The sequence below is a fragment of the Natrix helvetica genome (assembly GCF_964273705.1).
Source record: "Natrix helvetica genome assembly, chromosome: 3".
Taxonomy (NCBI): domain Eukaryota; kingdom Metazoa; phylum Chordata; class Lepidosauria; order Squamata; family Natricidae; genus Natrix; species Natrix helvetica.
The window spans coordinates 174,785,709-174,802,591 of NC_138549.1; the positions used below are offsets into that span (position 1 = coordinate 174,785,709).

Genomic DNA, 16,883 nt, shown 5'->3' on the forward strand with positions numbered 1-16,883 from the left:
TCCCTTCCAATTCTGCTATTGTATTGTATTGTATTGTTGCTTGTATCCTTACAATTTATATTGATATTGTTCCCTGATTGCTTATTTGTACCCTATAACTATCATAAAGTGCTGTACTTTTATGATTCTTGATGAATGTATTTTATTCTCCTTATGTACACTGAGAGCATCTGCACCAAAGATAAATTCCTTGAGTGTCCAATCACACTTGGCCCATAAAGAATAAAATTCAATTCAATTCTAAAGCCAGATCATGGCACATAAGGTAAAGGTAAAGGTTCCCCTCACACATATGTGCCAGTCGTTCCCGACTCTAGGGGGCAGTGCTCATCTCCATTTCAAAGCCGTCTCCGTGGTCATGTGGCCGGCATGACTCAACGCCAAAGGAACACGGAATGCTGTTACCTTCCCACCAAATGTGGTTCCTATTTTTCTACTTGAATTTTTTACATGCTTTCGAACTGCTAGGTTGGCAGAATCTGGGACAAGGGAGCTCACTCCATTATGCGGCGCTAGGGATTTGAATCTCCAACCTTTCTGATTGACAAGCTCAGCGACTTAGCTACTGAGCCACTACGTGGCACATACTTACAATAATACAATAGTAGAGTTGGAAGGGACCTTGGAGGTCTTCTAGTCCAACCCTCTGCCTAGGCAGGAAACCCTATACCGTTTCAGACAAATGGCCATCCAACATCTTCTTAAAGACTTCCAGTGTTGGGGCATTCACAACTTCTGGAGGCAACTTCTGTTCCACTGATTAATTGTTCTCACTGTCAGGAAGTTTCTCCTCAGTTCTAAGTTGCTTCTCTCCTTGATTAGTTTCCACCCATTGCTTCTTGTTCTGCCCTCAGGTGCCTTGGAGAATAGCTTGACTCCTTCTTCTTTGGGGCAACCCCTGAGATATTGGAAGGCTGCTATCATGTCTCCCCTAGTCCTTCTTTCTATTAAACTAGACATACCCAATTCCTGCAACCGTTCTTCATGTTTTAGCCTCCAGTCCCGATTGATCCTCCTTGTTGCTCTTCTCTGCACTCTTTCTAGAGTCTCCACATCTTTTCTACATTGTGGCGACCAGAACTGAATGCCGTATTCCAAGTGTGGCCTTACCAGGGCATTATAAAGTGGTATTAACCCTCCACGTGATCTTGATTCTCTCCCTCTGTTGATGCAGCCTAGAACTGTGTTGGCTTTTATGGCAGCTGCTGCACACGGCTGGCTCCTATTTAAATGGTTGTCCACTAGGACTCCAAGATCCCTCTCACAGTTACTACTATTTACTTGAAGGTAAATCAAGAAGCCTGTAATTGTGGGGTCTGTCTGGCAAGAACAAAGAATGCTTATCCACAGGAAATGTGCATGTGTAAAGCTTGTAACAATTCTGGGTAAATTAAAAGCTGATAAAAGTAACAGAGGAGTTAGGCAACTTGCAGACTTCAACTAAAAGTTAGGAATAGAAATGCATATTAGATAAGTTCTGGGGCATTCACTAGCCAAGGCTTGGGAATAGGGATAGCTAGAGACCAATAGAACAAATGGTAGAATTATTACTAAAATGTGCATTAAGATGATATTTCTTATTATTTCGCCTTCTCCTTTAGTGAAAATGTATAAAGTTTTTTTTAATCCTTTGTTCTTGGCTCTCTTGGCCTGGAGCCCTTTTCTACTTGGGGTACCCCCATAAAAAGGCCATCAAATCTTGCATGTCTGGCGTCCTTCATCGGCACCAGCTCTGACCCGAATTGGGGACAATTTGCTAAGCGTCTGGTTTTTGAACACATGACCACAGGGAGTGCTGAAAATGTAACTAAAAAACCATCACAGATCACTTTTTAAAGTCTCCATGTAACTTCGGTCATTAAGCAAAACTGCTGTTAAATCAAGGACTCTTTCTAAATACACAAACACTTCCTCTACAGAGGAGAATGTGATTAGGAAAATATTAGAAGGTGCACAGATTGACGCTGGCTATCAAAGAGAAAGAACAAATTATTATACCATTTGGGAATCTTTTTTACCGGTGGTTAGAGAGCAGACGTAAGAATTAATAGCAAAAGAAGTTATCTAAAGTATCGAAAATGTATTCATAGCCAATGTAATCAAACGGAGTTAAACACATTACAATGGGATTGTTATTAGATACTTAAGGTATTGGAAATTAAGCTGAGATTAAATTATGAATAAGATTGTATACTTTTAATGTTGGCACAAAACATGCGTGCCCAGACGACACACTGGTTTAATGGAAAATGGATTGTTTATATAAAAATTTAAAAATTACAAAGACGAATATGGTTCTGAACACGACCGAATCACGTTCCGACCAAAAAATCCAGTTGTGTTTTGTTTTTTTTTTGCGGCCAATTTTGTGCCATTTTTCTTCTAAGCGCCAAATTTCCAAAAATTAGGTTTGGATCACAACCAAGTTCGGTTTGTGACCAAAGTTATGGAATGAATGGTGATGGTGACCAGATGTTCTACTGCAGTGATGGCAAACCTATGTCACGATTGCCGGAGGTGGCACACAAGAGCTCTTTCTGTGGGCACTGTCACCAACTGGTCTTCGTGGGTGCCAGAGCACCAGAAAATGGCCAAAAAACCACCCAAAACCCAGGCTTTGGGGGCCATTTTCTAGCCGGTTTTGGGGCAGTTTTTGGAGTTGATTTCGGTCCTGAAAATGCCCCCCCAAAACAGTGCAAAAACAGCCTGAAAAATGATCCAAAACCAGGCTGTTTGTTGTGCCCTTTTCAGGCTTTGTGGACTGTTTTTTGGGTCAAAAACTGTCCCACAAAATGACCCAAAAATGGCATGCAAAAAAGTTTGAAAACAACCCAGAAAAAGAGTCTGAAAACAGCCCGAAAAATGCCCCAAAACCAGGCTGGTATGCACCGGCGAGCTGGTCTTTGAGTTTTCAGCCCTTCGGCACGCACTCACGTTCCGGGTTTAGGCAGTCGGTGAAAAAATTGACCATCACTGTTGAACTGTATGTTGTAAGCAAAAAGTACCAGCAGCCAGTAAGGGAAGACACCCAAAAGCAGCTTTTCAAGCCCTAGGAGTTAAAATCTATTCCACGGCGATCTATATTTAAGACTGTGAACTCACCAGACCTTTTCGTTTCAATGATTTTATTTTTAAAAAAATTAAAGACCTCCATGGCACAACCTCTCAGCACAATTAAGGGTTAGTTTCAAATAGTGACACTACAATTCCATTCAGGTAAATCCAGAGAGAGAGAGAGAGAGAGAGAGAGAGAGAGAGAAAATAAAAACGAATCTAAATTTCAACAAAATAATAATAAAAAAGATCACTTCAAACAAGATCTTTCGTTTAAAAAAAAATTCAAATTTGCAAACAGGACTATTTATACTGGCGTTCCTTTTCCTTCCCCCCCCCCTGCCATCTTGCACAATGCCAGCTTCCCCCCACCCTTTTTCCCGAGAAAAAGGAGAAAATATATATATCATCGATATATCTCCACCCATATCCCCAGGAAGTGCTGAGTAATTTAAAAAAAGTGTTCTGATACGACGTATACAGATGAGGTAATTTACAACACAGACGTTGTTACAATCTGCAGGTTTTTTTTGGGCTGCAAGGCCAAAATAAGCACCGGGAAGAAAGTTGAGACCGGCGGGTTTTTTTCTTGACTCCTGCCCCTTTAAGAGGCATGGACTTCCAACTCCCAGGGAATTCTGGGAGTTGAAGTCCACACATCTTTAAAAAGGGGCCAAAATCGAGACACGGCTGCTTTACATCACCTCCTCAACCTCAATAGTTCCATCTTGGGTTAGCTTGGATGGATACGGCTCCCCCAGGTGACCCCCCTCCCCCTCCTTAAATCCTCATCACCTCGCACCCGGCACCCTTCATTCCTAGGAAGCACGCGACTGCTTGCCAAAGTCAAAGATCAAAAGAAGAAAGCCAAGCGTTGAGCCGATCCACATCTCCGGAGCCCTCCGGAGGGGAGCAGTCCTAGTGCAAAATCTAGGCACACCTACGCTGCCTTTCCCAATTTCTCGCAGGCGCCACTGTGGGAAATTTCCTGCCGGCGGGCATCCGGAAGTCCTTTCTCATCCGCCAAGGAGATGGAGGGAAGAGGAAACCGCCGAGAAGGGGGGGAGGTGTCTCGTGCGATTGCTTCCTCCTCAAACACCCAGGTCCCGCCCCGAGAAACACGGACATGCCCCGCAAATTCCAAATTTCCAAAAGTTGCATATTATTGTGGAACTCGAGGCCTCGCCGAGAACGTTAGCAGGCCACGCATAGCAATGACAGCCGCCTCCCGCCCCCCAACGGACATGTTCACAGAGGACCTGATGGGGCTTGTAAGGCTCCGGCAGCGAGCTACAGATCCCCGGTGGTTCGGAAAGAGATGGGGAAAGGGCTCCCATCCTGCCCTTCGACATCCCAGCACAGCGAGAGGAAAACACAGGGGCCGCCAAACCCCGGCGACATTTTGGCTTTTTCAGCACGCTGCTTGTAAGGCTTCCGAGCACGGGGTCGCGGTGGCCACCAGATCCTGGCCGAGGTGCCGAAACGGGAATGGGGAGACCCAGCTTCAGGACGGACGGACGGACGGAGACACACACAGAGAGCCCAGCCTCCTGGTCCGAAGCCCCAATTCCGGGGATTGAGAGGCTACACGTCATTGTAAAACGTTTGATACAGGCCCAAGGAGAGCCTCCGCGCGGGTGACGTTAAACCGAACCTTTGATAAATTAAAAAAAGGAAAATAGTTTTTTATATTTACAGCCGGGAATTTCTGACGTAGGGAATTTCAGCAGAAGGAAGAGCGAGACCCATTTACCTTACAAGAGGCCTCTGCGTTTCGGTGAGGGTGTGCATGTGTGTAGTACAGAGACACACAATCACACAGGGAGCGGGTCCCGTCCTTCCCCAGGACGCTCTCTTACAAGCTGGCCTGTTTTTTTTTTTGTTGTTTTTTTTTGCGTTTTGCAGTTTTTCACACACCTTATTTTCCTCGACAATTTTCCCTCCGCCAGCTTCCTCTAAGTAACACACACACACACACCTCTCAACCACATGGCGAAATATATATATATATACTGTATATATGGGAGGGTAGGGCAGGGCAAGCAAGCAGCCCTGGATCCTTTCAGGTTTTTTTTCTTTCTTCTTTCTTTCTTTCTTTCTTTCTTTCTTTCTTTCTTTCTTTCTTTCTTTCTTTCTTTCTTTCTTTCTTTCTTTCTTTCTTTCTTTCTTTCTTTCTTTCCAAGTTCTGTTAGAAGTTTGAGGTGGTTTTTTTTTTTTTTAAAGGAAAAGGAAAGGAAAAAGGTGAAAAAACAGGATTTTTTCCAGAAAAAAACAAGTGAAAAAATAGGATTTTTTTCCCAGGAAAAACAGATGGTGAAAAAAATCGGGATTTTTCCAGAATTCCAGAGGACGTTACGGGGAAGAGCTTGGCGGCGAGGGCAGGTGCTATCTTTTGAGGAGGTACGGACCGGCGGGCGAGGCCTGGAGGCTTTGGATGAAGTTGAGGAGAAGACAATCCCATCGGATAATGGACCGTTTTGTCCTTTTTTTCCCCCTCTGCAAACCGAGTCGGCTCCGAGCCGCTGCAGGACCACGGCTACCTGGCTCCCGAAATGCCCCACGATGGGGCTCCCGTTCTTGCTGGCTAGCTTTCCAAGGCTGGAAACTCAACAGGGCTGGTGCGGGCGGGCAGGCTGGTGATGGAGGCATGACATTCCCCTGCAAAGGGGGAGGCGAAGAGGCATCGGCGAGTCGTAAGGACGAGAGAAACCGAGATGAGGAAGAACCGGCGTCCTGACTGATGCAGTGTCTCCGGGGAGGGCCCAAGCGGGAACAGATGAGAAAGGGTCTGTGAAACGCCCCGCAGGTGGATGTTTTTTGTGGTGGGGTTTTGGGTTTTTTTGCCACGGGGTTCCTCTGAGTTACAAAACGTTCAAGTAAAAAAAAAAAAAAAGGCAGGCCTGGGGAAGGGGGGGGAAGAGATTCGGTGTGAGAAGATCCATCCATATCTTATATATATATCCGGGGGAGGCTGAGGGGGGGGGGGGAAGAGAGAGATACATATGGATGACGTGACAGAAGGAACGAATCGATCCACCAGCGACGGGTCCGATGTGGCTCCTCCTGTCTCTCTTTCCTTTCCCCCCGCCTTCCCCACGTTGGCTACAAGAGGCTGTGGGGGGGGGTGAGTTGGAGGAGGACCCTCAGCCCTAGGGTGGCTCCAGTCCGGCGTCTGGGAGACAGTGGGGGGACGGGGAGAGGGGCGTCCTTTATTGCTGAGCCCCTGCGGCAGCAGGTACTGGCATTCCCAGCGGGTTGGCAGCGGCAATCACAGGGGAGCCGGCTAGAGGTCCGAGGGGGGAAGACGTCGCCACTGAAGAAATTCCTGGGAGGGGAGAGAAAAGGATAAAATTAGTGACCCCGAGAGGGCAATTTAGTCGCCCCCCCCCCCTTCCTCAATGAGAATGGCCTCTGGTGTGCTTGCTGCCCTCTGAGCTTGTTTGTTTTCTTGTAGACGTTTCATGACCCAACTAGGGAACATCATCAATGCTAATAGGGAGTGGGGTTTGCAGAGAGGAGGAGGACTGTGGGGGTCCTTGGTGCTCTCTGAGCTTGAGGGTTTTCTTGCAAACGTTTTGTGACCCAGCTAAGTAACATCATCAGTGCTAGAAGGGAGTGGGATTTATGGAAACGAAATGAGGAGGAGGACTGTGGGATCCTTGATGCTTCTGAGCTTGATGATTTTCTTGCAGATGTTTCGTGACCCAACTAGGGAACATCATCAGTGCTAGAAAGAAGGGAGGGTTTGAAGAGGAGGGAGGAAGGAAGAGGAGGAGGTGGACAACTGTGGGGTCCTTGATGCTTGGTGGTTTTCTTGTAGACGTTTCATGACCCAACTTTGGAACATCATCAATGCTAAAAGGGAGTGGGGTTTGTAGAGAGGAGGAGGAGGACTAGGGGACATCATCAGTGCTAGAAGGGAGGGGGTGAAGAGGGGGAAGAGGAGAGGAGGAGGAGGAGGAAGAGGAGGGCTGTGGGGTCTTCGGAGCTCTCTGAGTTTGGTTATTTCCTTGTAGAGGTTTTATGACCCAACTAGGGAACATCATCAGTGCTAGAAGAGAGTGGGGCTTACAGGGAGGAGGAAGAGGAGGATTGTGGGCTCCTTGGGGCTCTCTGAGCTTAGTTGTTTCCTTGCAGACGTTTCATGACCCAACTAGGGACCATCATCAGTTCTAGAAGGGAGTGGAGTTTGCAGAGAGGAGGAGGGGAGGAGGACTGAGGGGTCCTTGATGCACTCTGAGCTCGGTCTGTTCCCTTGCAAACATTTCATCATCCAACTAGAGACCCTCATCAGTGCTAGAAGAGAAGGGGGTTTGTTTATGTGCGGTGCCTTTCCCTGTCAAGGAGCGCTAGCAGCCCAACCAAATGGCTTATGGGAGACCCAGCCCATTTCTCATGGCAGCATCCCAGGGGGACTCACCTGACAGCATCCCAGCGCTGCTCACAGGTGTGCTGCTTCCTGGCAGGCTGGCTGAGTTCATCCGAGCCTGGTCCTTCACAATTGGGTCTGGAAAGGCGAGAAAGGAAGACGGTGAGTCCTTGCGGGAATTTCTCGGGGCCAAAGGAAGCAAAACACGTGACCTTCGTGGTGCCTGCTCAAGACGGCTGTTGTGACCTTTTTTTTTCCCCTTGGTGGTCGTTAAGCAAATGCCGCTGTCATTAAGAAAGCCCGTGGTTCACAACGGTCGCCGAATGAACTGTTGTTAAGATGAGTGCAGCCTTCCAGACCCTCCAAACATTGGGGACTACAAACATCCTGACATGAAATGATCCTATAATACATTTAGAAAGCCCAACCTTCGCAGTTTTTAAAATATGTGGACTTCATCTCCCAGAATTCCCTAGCCAGCTTGGCAACTTTAAGGGGAAGGACTTCAATTCCCACAATTCCCCAGCTGGCTGGGGAATTCTGGGAGTTGGAGTCCACCCCTCTTAAAGTTGTCAAGCTTGAGAAACGCTGGGTCCCCCCCCCCCCCAAATATCTCAGCTATCAAACTCCAGGTTTTGTTTTGTATTTTGCAATATTTGGCCAACATCAACTTGTCATTAAAAAAAGCATGCAACCTGGTCACAGTAAGAACTACCATATTTTTCAGAGTATAAGACGCTCCGAAGTATAAGACGCACCTAGCTTTTGGGGAGGAAAACGGGGGGGGGGGGGGGATCTGCCTCTGCCTCCCAGCAATTTGCCTGCAAGGCAATCAGATGATCAGCTGTTTCAGACTGCAGGGATTGCCATAGCCTATTGCTGTCTCCGTGCGCCCCATTTTCCGCCCAGCAGGTATCGGAACGGGTAGAAAATGGGGCGCGCGGAGGCCAAGAATAAGATGTGGTGGGCGAAAATGGGGCCCGCGGAGGCGGCAATCCCTGCAGCCTGAAACAGCTGATGGTTGGGAGGCCAATCGACAATCAGCTGCTTGTGCTGAAGCTGAAACAGGCAGTTTGCTATTTGCTGCAAGGAGGCAGAGGCCAAAGGGTGGGGGCTGGGGCTACATTCAGTGTATAAGACGCACCCAAATTCTCACCCTCTTTTTTTGTGGGGGGAGGGGGGAGTGCATTTTATACTCCGAAAAATACGGTAATTAAGCCAGTGAGGGGCAGCGACTAGCATCTTGGCTCTCCAGGGTTATTCTGAAAGCAGATCAAGTAATATTTCCTGCCCGGTCTTTGTCCCGTCGAAGGACGCTCGACTGGGCTTCCCAAGAACCGGACTCACAGAAGTAAGGGTGCTCCATGGCTTCTCTGGCCGTCAGTCGGGACTGGTGATCGTATCGCAACAACTTGTCCAAGAAATCTAAGGCTTCGGGGCTGACCAGGTGCTGGTTCTCACTGTGGACAAAACGCTCCCATCGTTTCCGTGAGTGCCTGAGAGTGAGAGTGAGAGAGAGAGAGAGAGGGAGGGAGGGAGGGAGGGAGAGAGACGGAGAAAGAGGGAGAGGGAGGGGAGAGAAATAGAGAGAGAGACAGAGGGGCAGGGACAGAGAGAGAGAGAAGAAAATGAAACCCCACATTTTACAAAGCCCAATAAATCCAACACACACACAAACACACACACACACGGTGGCAATCAGATCATCCACTTGATGACCTCTGTATCCTCCTAGGGCCGGGATTGCGAACCTATGGCACTTGTCAGGGCATGCAAGGTGTTGCCCTGTCAGGTGACCAGAGCGCATGCGCGCGCTGGCCACCTAAGTTCAGCCTTTTTTAAAGCCATTTTTCGCCCTCCCCAGGCTCCAGAGGCTTTATAGGAGCCTGGGGAAGGTGAAAAGAGCCTCTCTCCCCACTCTGGAGGCCTTCTGGAGGCTTCAGGAGCTTCCCTGAAGTCTCCGGAGTGCAAAAAAAACGGCTCTATGGGCAAACCGGAAGTTTGGGAACGGACTTCTGGTTTGCTCGTATGGTCGTTTTTAGTTCTCCGGAGGCTTCAGGAAAGCCTCTGGAGGGCCTCCGGGGGGGCAGGGGAGGCTGTTTTCGCCCTCCCCAGGGTCCTATAAAGCCTCTGGAGCCTGAGGAGGGCGAAAAAAGCATGCAAAAAATGGGGGGGGGCTCTCATGCGCGCACGCGCACGGGGTGTGTGTGTGTCGCGCATTGCATTATGGGTGTGGCACGCCCCCCCCCCGCTCTCCCCCCTTATGGCACGCGAGCCAGAAAAGATTCGCCATCGCTGCCCTAGGGCTCCTAAGATAATGTTCCAAAAGTTAACTGTCAATCAGGATATTTGGGCAGTTCCAATGAGTATAAAGAATTATTGCAAGCTTTAAGTTTTCTATAAGAATCTGAGCTACTAACAAGGGAATTGAGCTGGAACTAAGAAGGCATTCAAGACAGCCTGGTCTTAGATCTCTTGTGGGCCGGAGTGAGTATAAAGAACTATTTCAAGCTTGAGTTTTCTACAAGAATCTGAGCTACTGACGGTCAAGGGAATTGGGTGAGAACTAAGAAGGCATTCTAAGCAGGCTGGACTTATTGCAAGTTTTCTACAAGAATCTGAGCTACTAACGGTCAAGGAAATTGAGCGGGAACTAAGAAGGCATTCCAGGCAGGCTGGTCTTAGATTTCTTGTGGGCAGCAACGAGTATAAAGATTTATTGCAAGCTTAAGTTTTCTACAAGAATCTGAGCTACTAATGGTCAAGGGAATTGGGTGAGAACTAAGAAGGCATTCCAGGCAGGCTGGACTTATTGCAAGTTTTCTACAAGAATCTGAGCTACTAACGGTCAAGGAAATTGAGCGGGAACTAAGAAGGCATTCCAGACAGGCTGGACGTATTGCAAGTTTTCTACAAGAATCTGAGCTATTAACGGTCAAGGAAATTGAGGGAACTAAGAAGGCATTCCAGGCAGGCTGGTCTTAGATCTCTTGTGAACACACAAGGACCCGTGGCGTATGACACATTTGACACCCCCTGCTTGGGCTTAGCCTGGACATCTCCTACACAGCAACTGGACTTTCTTGGATTTTCCATTCCCCTCCCTTCCTCAAACACACCCACCCACACAGAGAGACACAATTTGTGGAAGTTGGGGCTGCCCTCCGTCTTCGGCTCTCGATCAATTCCATCCTACCTGCCAAGGATGTCGTTGAAACGGGGGTCCAGCTCAATGTTGTATTTGTCAATATAGTCGTATAGGTCTTCTGTTCCCAACACTTTCGCTATTCTCACCAACTGCGGACAGAAGGGAGATAGTGGATGCAATGATTTAAAAAGAAACTCAATATGCACAGTCCGTTTTGAGGTTCCAGAGGAACTGAAAAAAGGGACATGACTCTTTTTCACACTTACAACGGTTGCAGCATCCCCAGGGTCACGTGATCAAAATTCAGATGCTTGGCAACTCATGGAACCCATCTTCTGGAAATGTTTCTCTAGCAGCGTGTGTGTGTGTTATAGCTATTGGATCCTATGACCCTGCTACTGTAAATGCATCCATCAATCTCTATTCATCCATCTATCCATCCATCCATCCATCCATCCATCTATCCATCTATCCATCTATCCATCTATCTATCATCTATCTATCATCTATCTATCTATCATCTATCTATCTATCATCTATCTATCTATCTATCATCTATCTATCTATCTATCTATCATCTATCTATCTATCTATCTATCTATCATCTATCTATCTATCTATCTATCTATCTATCTATCTATCTATCTACCTATCTACCTACCTACCTACCCACCCACCCACCTACCTAACCACCATCTATCAGCTAGGTAAATCTACCAGCTATCAATCACATTTCTATTCATCTATCTACCATCCATCTCTATTCATCTATCTATCTCTATTCATCTATCTATTCATCTATCGCTCTAGCTTTCTACCTATCAACCATCTATCTATCAGCTATGTATATCTATCAGCTAACAATCACAAGTATATCTATGTATCTACCATCCATCTCTATTCATTATCTATTCATCTATCTATGTATTTATCTCTATTCACCAATCTATCAATCTATCTAACATCTATATCAGCTATCAGTTATGTATATCTATCAATCACCTGTCTCTCTATCTATTTATCTATCATCCTATTAATCACCTATCTATCTATATACCTAACATCCATCCATCCATCTCTATTCATCTAGCTATCAATTCATCTATCAATGTATCCATCTCTATTCATCCATCCATCCATCCATCCATCCATCCATCATCTGTATCAGCTATCTATGTATGTATATCCATCTGTCTGTCTGTCTGTCTGTCTATTTGTCTATCCATCCATCCATCTATCCATCCATCCATAAGAAGATTTGGCTCCAGCACAAGTCCGAAAGCTTGGAAGACAAAATGGTCCTGGCAACCGATCCAGATTGGATACTACAACATTCCTTCCTGAATGAGCCGGGCCGCTATAGCAAATCTCACCACTTCAACTGCCAGGAGCTGAAGTGTGAATTTGAAGGGACCCTGAAATGAGCATTTTTGGGGTGACTTGTAGACACCCATTGAAAGGCTGCACAGACAAGGGGGGTGGTGGTGGGGAGTGAAACAACCTACTGGGAGGTAGACCCAAGGAACAACCTTCCATGGGTCTACCTGGCCATCTCCCTCTCTGCCCCTACCTGCTGACCTCCTGCTGAATGTGCAGGCTGCGAGGTTTTGCTCCCCGCACTCTTCCTCACCTGATCGTAATTGTCGTGGCCGTGGAAAAAGGGCTCCTTTCGGAAGATCATGCTGGCGAGCATGCACCCCAAACTCCACATGTCCAGGCTGTAGTCGTACATCTACGAGAAAGGGAAGGAAACTCATTAGCAGGGCTCGCTCGCAGATCGACGTGGAAAAGGCTCAACCAGCAGGGGTGATGTTCCCATGGGGAATAGGAGCAGACTGCATTGGGCAGAAAGAAAGGGTTGGCCCCTCCGTGACTCTTATGCTTAGTCAGAAATATAATTCAGTACAATGACAGTGTGAACACAGCAACTGTGTTCTCTCTTTCCTCCCTTTTCCTTTTTTTTCCCTTTCTTTTCCTTTCTTACTTTGTCTTTTCCTTTTCTTTCTTTCCTTTCCTTTATTTTTCTTTCCTTCCTTCCTTCATCCTATCTATTTATCTATCATCATCTCTTTCTATCTCAATTTCTCTTTCTCTCTTTCCCTCTCTCTTTCCCTCTCTCTCTCTCTCTCTTTCCCTCTCTCTCCCTCTCTCTCTCTCTCTCCCCCCCCCTCTCTCTCTCTCTCTATCTTATCTATTTATCACATACTTTTATCTGTTACCATTTCTCTATCTATATCTATCACCCAACTCAACTGCTGTGCCTAGGGTGGAACTAGAACTCCTAATCTCCTGGTGAGTTTGACCAATTCCCAAAGACACCTACTTTGTCCCTAAGGTGGGACTAAATTCACGGCTTCCTGGTGACTGATCTAAAATCACCCAGCTGGTTTTCCTACCTAAGGCGGGACTAGAACTCACTGTCTTCTGCTTTCCAGCCTGGTACCTTAACCGCTAGACCAAACTGGCTCTAAATATCGTCTTTATGTTTCCTTTTTGCTCCTAGGTTCTACCGGGGCAGCCCAATTGGTTCCTGGTTCCGTCCATCCCTTTTTCCCAGGTTTGTGGTCATTCCACAAGACATTCAAGAGCGCCAATACCTGATAATCTACGAGGAGTTCCGGCCCTTTGAAGTATCTGGAAGCCACTCGGACATTATATTCCTGAGCCGGATGGTAGAATTCAGCCAAACCCCAATCTATTAGCCTCAGCTGGAAAAGAAGAAGAGATTAAGGTGGAAGGTGAAATACATACATACATACATACATACATACATACATACATACATACATACATACATACATACATACGTTGCATTTGTGCTGATAAATAAATAAAGGGAGACTAGTATAGATCTATTTCAAGCTATGTATTACATATTAGGCAGTTGTACAGAAAGGGAAGCAGTATGCTCCCTCCCATATTTGGGCATACCAGGGGTTGTAACTCTATCTATCTATCTATCATCTATCTATCTATCTATCTATCTATCTATCTATCTATCTATCTATCTATCTATCTATCTATCTATCTATCATCTATTTATCTATCTATCATCTATCTATCTATCTATCTATCTATCTATCATCTATCTATCTATCTATCATCTATCTATCTATCTATCTATCTATCTATCTATCTATCTACCTACCTACCTACCTACCTACCTACCTACCTACCTACCTATCATCTATCTATCTATCTATCTATCTATCTATCTATCTATCTATCTATCTATCTATCTATCTATCTATCATCTATTAGGCCACACTTGGAATACTGCATTCAGTTTTGGTCGCCACAATGTAAAAAAGATGCGGAGACTCTAGAAAGAGTGCAGAGAAGAGCAACAAAGATGATTAGGGGACTGGAGTCTAAAACATATGAAGAACGGTTGCAGGAACTGGGTATGTTTAGCTTAAGAGAAAGAAGGACTAGGGGAGACATGATAGCATTGTTCCAATATCTCAGGGGTTGCCCCAAAGAAGAGGGAGTCAAGCTATTCTCCAAGGCACCTGTGGACAGAACAAGAAGCAATGGGTGGAAACTAATCAAGGAGAGAAGCAACTTAGAACTAAGGGAGAAATTTCCTGACAGTTAGAACAATGAATCAGTGGAACAGAATTTGCCTCCAGAAGTCGGGAATGCCCCAACACTGGAAGTCTTTAAGAAGATGTTGGATAGCTATTTGTCTGAAACAGTATAGGGTTTCCTGCCTAGGCAGGGGGTTGGACTAGAAGACCTCCAAGGTCCCTTCCAACTCTACTATTGTATTATTGTATTGTATTTATCTATCTATCTCCCTCCCATATTTGGGCATACCCATATATATATGCTGGTTTTGCTACACCCATGAAAATCTACGAAAACACTGTGTATATGTGTATGTATGTGTGTGTGTGTGTGTATGTATATATTTTTTTCCCTGGTTGGCAACACTCAGGCACTTGGCAGCCCCCCTGCCAGAAGGGTATAATCAGAAACTGTCAGAGTACGCACAGTGTGGCTACTATTTTGAGACAACCCAGGAGCAAAATACCGGATACAGAGGTTTGTCTTACAAACAGAGGGTTATATACAAGATTTCTATATACAAGGTATACAGGACACATACATACACACACACACACACACACACACACACACACCGTATTTTTCGGAGTATAAGAAGCACCTTTCTCCCCCCCCCCAAAAAAAGAGGCTGAAAATCTGGGTGCATCTTAGCATTTTTGGCCCCCTGAAGCACTGCCCCCCCCCAACAAAAATGGACGTGCAGAGGGTTTGGGAGGCTTGTAGCGTGCTCCTGGGGGCTGGGGCAAAAACAAGCGAAAAAAGAGCTGTTTTTTGCTTGTTTTTACACACACTCTCAGCCCCCAGGAGCACTCTACAAGCCTCCTAAAGGCTATGCATGCCATGTTTTGGGCCAAAAATGGGCCCGTTTTCACAAAAAACGGTTCATTGTTTTGCTCGTTTTTGCCTTCCCCCAAGCCCCCAGGAGCACTTTGCAGACCTTTCAAACTCTCTGCATGTCCCATTTTTCACGAAAAAAAAAAAAAAAATTCACAAAAAATGAGGCGTGCAGAGGGTCAGAGTGCAACAACTTTTTTTTTTTTTTAATTACCTCTTCAAAATCTTGGTGCGTCTTATACTCCATAAAATACAGTGTGTATCTATATACACTATATTGCCAAAAGTATTTGCTCACAACTGAATCTGATTATGTGGATGGGTGAGCGGATACTTTTGGGAATATAGTGTATATATGAATATTTATACATACATACATATAAATATATACATACATACATACATACATACATACATACATACATACACACAAACACAGTCTAGGCCCGTGATGGCGAACCAATGGCACCATCACCAGTTCCTCTTCCCGGTTCAGGCACAGCAGCCAGCTGGCCTTCGCATGCATTGGTGTGCCAGAAAGCAGAAGAGCCATGGGTGTGCATGCTCGGAAAATGATCTTTTTGTTTCCAGGGCTACACATGTGCTTCGGGCATTTGGGGAACTGGTTCCTGGCGCCTATGCACACGCAAAAGCCACCAAGAGGAAGAGCGGGGGGGAAAGGGAGGGGAAAGGAAAGGAGAGGAGGGGAGAAAGAAAAAGAAAGAGGAAAGAAAAAGCTCATGGCTCAAGGCTGGCGCTCGCTGAAGGACAGAGAGGGAAGGGACCCTCATGGCCCACCCCTCCTCACCTTTCGATGCTCGTGATCAATCATGACGTTGTGAGGTTTGACGTCTCTGTGCATGATCCCCATACTGTGGCAGTAATCCAGGGCCTGGAGAAGAGAGAGAGAGAAAAGAGACGCCCCAACATCAGAAAGGAGGCTTCGGATATGAAAGTTGCGCCACGTCCAAAGCGGAACAAATCAATATAGGGAGCCCATTTTCGGAAGGGCCACAATTCAGGGCAGATGCTCAGAAAATGGCGGCTGCTTTAGAAGTCACCACAGGCCACCCAGCAAGAGTGTGGTGTTGTGGCCGTCCAGCAGAGCTGGCAGCAGTTTCGGAGAGTGAGGAGGTTGGGGAGGAAGATGGGCCAGTCCTGGAGTCTGGGGAAGGCTCTGAGGAGGGCTCTGCGTCGGAGGCAGAGAGGGGGCCAGAGCCATATGCCAGTTATCAGCTGCCTTTGGAGTCAGACATCAGTGAGTCAGATGAGCAGCTGGAGCCTGTTCCCAGTGTGTGCATGCACAGAGTTGCCAGATGAAGGGAAGAGCTAAAGAACAGGGGTCGACTTGGGAGTAAACTTGCTCAAGTCCTCAGCGAAAGAAAGGGGGGGAAAAAGACATTATCCACTCCAAAATGGCCGGCCTCTGATTCCTCAAACGCTGCTTCCAGAACGTCTGCTAAGGCTTCACCAAAGGCAACTCACCTTCAAGATTTCATACATGTAGAACCGAATGTCATAGTCCGTTAACGTCTGGTATAATTGCTGTGGGAAATGAACACACAACACGGGGGAAGATGAATAAAGCGGCAAATCTCTTCCAATTTCTAACGCAACAAGGACGTTAACTGCGCTCAATCTCACACTGCATGGACGCTATTCTAGGTGGCATAGAAACATGCAGACCTATCTAATCTATCGAATCTATTCATCTGTCTGTCTAGTTTCTATATCTATTATTTGTATCTATATCTGCTGTGTCTATTTACTCTATCATCTATCTATCTATCTATCTATCTATCTATCTATCTATCTATATCTATCTATCATCTATCTATCTATCTCTATACCTACGTACCTACCTAATCTAATCTAATCTTTATCTATCTATCTATCTATCTATCTATC

General features: G+C 46.2%; 1 protein-coding gene across 1 annotated transcript in view; it reads right to left on the reverse strand.

The window, feature by feature from the left end:
- Positions 1-3,108: 3,108 nt before the first annotated feature.
- CSNK2A1 (casein kinase 2 alpha 1) overlaps positions 3,109-16,883 on the reverse strand; it is a 49,761-nt gene continuing 35,986 nt past the window's right edge. Inside the window, exons 6-13 of the mRNA XM_081949769.1 lie at positions 16,461-16,520; positions 15,784-15,867; positions 13,169-13,279; positions 12,202-12,303; positions 10,620-10,720; positions 8,771-8,919; positions 7,475-7,561; positions 3,109-6,379 (exon numbers count right to left, since the gene is read on the reverse strand). Of these exons, the coding sequence (XP_081805895.1) occupies positions 6,264-6,379; positions 7,475-7,561; positions 8,771-8,919; positions 10,620-10,720; positions 12,202-12,303; positions 13,169-13,279; positions 15,784-15,867; positions 16,461-16,520 (810 nt within the window). The 3' untranslated portion in view covers positions 3,109-6,263. The remainder of the gene's footprint in view (positions 6,380-7,474; positions 7,562-8,770; positions 8,920-10,619; positions 10,721-12,201; positions 12,304-13,168; positions 13,280-15,783; positions 15,868-16,460; positions 16,521-16,883) is intronic.